This window comes from Octopus bimaculoides, chromosome 22 (genome assembly GCF_046866305.1).
Source record: "Octopus bimaculoides isolate indiv1 chromosome 22, ASM4686630v1, whole genome shotgun sequence".
Taxonomy (NCBI): domain Eukaryota; kingdom Metazoa; phylum Mollusca; class Cephalopoda; order Octopoda; family Octopodidae; genus Octopus; species Octopus bimaculoides.
This window is the reverse complement of record NC_142949.1, coordinates 7,691,631-7,696,630: the sequence shown is the minus strand read 5'-3', so window position 1 is coordinate 7,696,630 and position 5,000 is coordinate 7,691,631. Positions and strand designations below refer to the sequence as shown.

The following is a 5,000-nucleotide window of genomic DNA, read 5'->3' as shown; positions in this document are numbered from 1 at the left end:
GACCTTGTCACTACACAGTAATTTCCCTTTGTTTTTAACGGTCATTTTCCACAGGAATTTTCAATGGCTAGATAACTGAAGAGACGTTGGTGTGGGCTCCCACCCTGGCATCTGAAACTCGGAGTTTTATCATGGCTATTGAATAAGTGTCACATGTTTTTACAGATAAATTCCTCTATTTGCATAATATCGAGGTCTCTTTCTTTCTTTTGTTGTCCTTCTTATCAATATATATATATATATATATATAAATTTACAATATATGGATTTAACTAATCTGGTGGTACTCGTAAAAGTCTTCCCTTAATGGATCAGGCTACAATCCACATAGTTAAAACAAATGAAAAACAAAGGGATACAATGTAGAGTCTGATGCAGTTGAAATCCAATAAATCCAATTGATAGTTATGGATGTCAATTGGTGAAATAAATTTTTTCATCTTACATCTCCTCTCTTTCTTTATTGCATGTGTGTGTGTGTGTGTGTGTACTACTCACCCCGTAAACAACAAAACTTAGTGTAGAATTGGTGTTGATTTCTCCATTCTCCGATATTGTGTCAATTTCCTTGAGAGGGTAACCACGACATGTCACCACTCCATATTCCCAATACTGGTCTCTCTCCAAGTTGATGATATGGTCATACATCTGTCATACAATAATAATAATAATAATAATAGTAGTAGTAGTAGTAGTAGTAGTAGTAGTAGTAGTAACAACAAGAGCAGACATAGAATGCCTCTACTTACCCTAGCAATTTAATCGGCTCACCAGTCAAGCACCCTACGATGCTTTTGGATGAGGCCCGACCCACCTCTCCAGTTACCGAGCTGCAGGTTGGTACACCAACGACCAACATACGGGATACAATGGTGGTGACATCGTCTGTGTATGCTGACATAGTTCTTCTGCACTCCAGCTTCAGCCGGATGGTTTTAAACACTTCCAACCCCTGCAGCAATGCCTCAAGGACCCCGACTTACAGAAGTGATGAAAGATGACAGCATTGATGGATCGAGCTTGTAATACCAAGCTGTTTCAAATGATGGCCATTAATCATTAACACTGAGTGTAGCACAGCTGCCAGGAACATTTTATTGATCTATTGAATGATTTCAATTGGTTTAACTTGATCAGTGTGCCACCAAAGCCATACATAGAGCTCAACATTTTTACTGTATGCCATTTAAATGGTGCTTGTCCTTGACAGTGAAGGCACATGGCTTAGTAGTTTGGACTTTCAGCTTGCAATCTTAGGACTGTAAGTTCAATTCCCAGCGATGCATTGTGTTCTTGATCAAGACACTTTACTTTACCTTGCTCCAGTTTACTCAGTTGGCTAAAACGAGTTGTATCTGTATTTCAAAGGGGCCAGCACTTGTCACACTCTGTGTCATGCTGGATCTCCCTGACAACTACGTTAAGGGTATACGCATCTGTGGAGTGCTCAGCCACATGCACATTGATTTCACAAGCAGGCTGTTCTGTTGGTTGGATCAACCTGAACCCTCATCGTCGTAACCAATGGAGTGCCAGCTAGCATCCCAGCTAGCATGTTTTCTCTTCTCTTCATGTAGTCTCCTGTGTTTGGAGCACTCAACTCTAGCATCACACACAGACTGCCATACCTTCTGATCAATAGCCAGGACCCCCAACCAATTGGGAGGGAAACCACCAACTTCCTCTTCGGGTCTTGAAACATCAGCCTTATCTCAAAACATACACCTGTTCTCATGACCAAAACCTTCTGATCAATAGCCAGGACCGCCAGCCAATCGGGGGAGAAACCACCAACTTTCTGTTCAGGTCTTGAAGCATCAGCCTTATCTCAAAACATACACCTGCTCTTATGACCAAAACCAACTTGAGTGTACACTTTGGAATTGATCAATCAGGAGGATAACTGCAGATTGAAACCCTAGTCTTGTAGCTGGCTACCACATTTAAATCATGTAATCTGATGTTATTAAGGAGATAGCCCTAATTCCAGTCACCTTCCAGCCTACCATTATTTAAGCAGTCCCATTTCAACCCTGCCATTGTTACATTGGGTAGAAAACAAAATAAAAGGTAGCCACGGTCTTCGTTTTCCTTTCAGATTCGAAAAGATAAGGACAGTAGAGTCAAGGTGAGTCAGGGTGGTTCAACAATGGAAGTAAATCTAGAATTAAATCTAGAAGTAAATCTATAGAAGTAAATGGAAGTAAATCTAGAAGTAAATCTAGAAGTAAATCTATAGAAGTAAATGGAAGTAAATCTAGAATTAAATCTAGAAGTAAATCTATAGAAGTAAATGGAAGTAAATCTAGAATTAAATCTAGAAGTAAATCTATAGAAGTAAATGGAAGTAAATCTAGAAGTAAATCTAGAAGTAAATCTAGAAGTAAATCTAGAAGTAAATCTATAGAAGTAAATGGAAGTAAATCTAGAAGTAAATCTAGAAGTAAATCTAGAAGTAAATCTATAGAAGTAAATGGAAGTAAATCTAGAAATATACCAAAACAGAATTGAGAGGGAATTTAAAGGAAATGTAAAGATTCTTTACCTCTTTTCTTGCCAGTTTTGCTGCTAATGCAAGTGGTGTGAGACCTTGACGGTTCTTGATAGACAGACGGGCACCAAACGAGTAAAGAAGCAGGAACATTTTCTGAAGTAGAACCGTAAATAAAAGAACACCAGGTCGTTATTGTATTCTTGGTTGTGGTTTTTTGGGTGATATGGGAATAATACAGTTTTTGGAGGGATAGAGGGATAGGATCAATAAAGATTGCTGGAGAGAGAGAAGATTAAATTTTTTGGATCGGGACTTTTTGTCAGAGAGAGTGGAGGGAGACGTGGGGAGGGGGAAGAAGGGAGGAAGAGAGAAAGAGAGGGTGGGGAAAGAAGGAAAAAGTGGGGAGAGACAGACAGAGAAAGAAAGAAAGAAAGAAAGAAAGAAAGAAAAAAGAAAGAAAGAAAAAAAGAAAAAAGAAAGAAAGAAAGGAAGGAAGGAAGGAAGGAAGGAAGGAAAGAAAGAAAGAAAGAAAGAAAGAAAGAAAGAAAGAAAGAAAGAAAGAAAGAAAAGAGTAGAAAGAAAGAAAGAGAGAAAAGAGTAGAAAGAGAACAAGAGAAGGTAGGGAGAGAAAGAAGGGAGAAAAAGAAGAGAAAAAGAGAAACAGAGGATGATAGAGAAAAAGAAAGAAAGAGCAAAAGAGAAAAGGAAAGATAAAGAAAGAGGAGAGAGAGAGAAAATCAGAGAACATGACAGAGAAAGAGAAAGAGTGAGATAGGGAGTGTATGAGAAAAAAAGAGAGAAAGATGCAATGATTACTGAGAGATGAAAGCTTTACTAATGAGTTCAGATTTTTGCAGAACATGTTATTTAGCCCCAGGTCAGCCTAAGAAGGAAATCTTAACTTTTCATCTATTTGGATTCTAAAAAACATAGTAATGAATTGGAATGACCACAGTTGGTTCTATTAATTAGCCTAGAACTCAGAAAGCACAGAGATGGAATAGATACAGCCAGGTACTTTGTTCAGCGCTCTAAGCAATTCTGTCCATCACCGTGGATCGATAGTTTATTGACACTGATGCAAAGGATGAAGAGTAATGTTGATCATGATGTGGTTTGAACTCACAACACAGATCTCAGATGAATGCATTTATTTGTGTTGAAATAAATAAAACTGAAGACATTGAATAAAAGAATAGGACTTATCTAAGTTTAGCAAAGTATGACATTTAGCTCTCATAAATTTCCAAGTATGGATGCTGAGAACAATGGAAAGAAACTTACAGAAGAATCTAGACTAAGGTTTCAATTCCTGGCTAGAAATACACAAAAAGAACTGTATCAAAGCATAGTAAAAAGTCAGCTGGTTAAAATGTAGTGAAAAGGTTTGTAAAAAGGTGCAGGAGTGACTGTGTGGTAAGTAGCTTGCTTACCAACCACATAGTTTTGGGGTTGTTCCCACTGCGTGGCATCTTGGGCAAGTGTCTTCTACTATAGCCTCGGGCCGACCAAAGCCTTGTGAGTGGATTTGCTAGACGGAAACTGAAAGAAGCCCATCGTATATATGGATATATATGTATGTCTGTGTATATGTTTGTGTGCCTGTGTTTGTCCCCCCAACATCGCTTGACAACTGATGCTGGTGTGTTTACGTCCCCGTAACCTAGCAGTTCAGCAAGAAAGGCCAATAGAATAAGTACTAGGCTTGCAAAGAATAAGTCCTGGGGTTGATTTGCTTGTCTAAAGGCGGTGCTCCAGCATGGCCGCAGTCAAATGACTGCAACAAGTAAAAAGAGTAAATAAATCAATGTTGTTGGTGGAATCTTACTTACCAGTTTGGTTTTTATGACTAAGATGTGCATGATGGTATTTCCGTTAGAGTCTTGTAAGTTTGGGTTTGCTCCTTTCGCACATAGAATGCGTACGCATTCTTCTTGCTCAACACAGGCAGCAAATGCTAGGGGGTACTCTCCCCAATAGGTGTACCTGTTTTACAAGTTGGATCGAAAGAAAAAATATGTATATTATGGGAATTAACAATCAAACAGAAAAATTCAGTTTTAAGATAGTTCTGGCTAATTTTGGCAATATTTGTACTTTGTGGTTAGGGTGTTGCACTCATGATCGTGAAATTGTGGTTTCAATTCCCAGTTTGGGTGGTGCATTGTGGTCTTGAGCAAAACACTTCATTTCAGTCGCTCCAGTCCATTCATTTGTAGATGAGTTTCAGTAGTAGATAGGAAGTCAACCCTGCGATGGGTTAGTGAATGTTCAGAGAATTAAAGGAGTATCGAGGTTTTGGTCACTTACAAGCCATGGAAGTCAAGTTAGGCTCTGACGTTGTGAGAAGTAGGGCTCACAAAGAACCTAAGTAAGTGAAGGGAAAAAGGAGAAACAGTGGACAGAGATGTGAAAGACAGAGGGCCGGTAGTGGATGACTGGTGGTGGTGGTGGTGAGTTATCAATTAGTGACTGAAGCATTTAGGGTCCCCAAGTTTAGATCATC

General features: G+C 39.0%; 1 protein-coding gene across 1 annotated transcript in view; it reads right to left on the bottom strand.

Moving 5' to 3' along the window:
- LOC106873499 (transient receptor potential cation channel subfamily V member 5) overlaps positions 1-5,000 on the bottom strand; it is a 44,779-nt gene that overhangs the window by 13,098 nt on the left and 26,681 nt on the right. The window contains exons 4-6 of the mRNA XM_089339943.1: positions 4,327-4,480; positions 2,546-2,647; positions 499-648 (exon numbers count right to left, since the gene is read on the bottom strand). Of these exons, the coding sequence (XP_089196069.1) occupies positions 499-648; positions 2,546-2,647; positions 4,327-4,480 (406 nt within the window). The remainder of the gene's footprint in view (positions 1-498; positions 649-2,545; positions 2,648-4,326; positions 4,481-5,000) is intronic.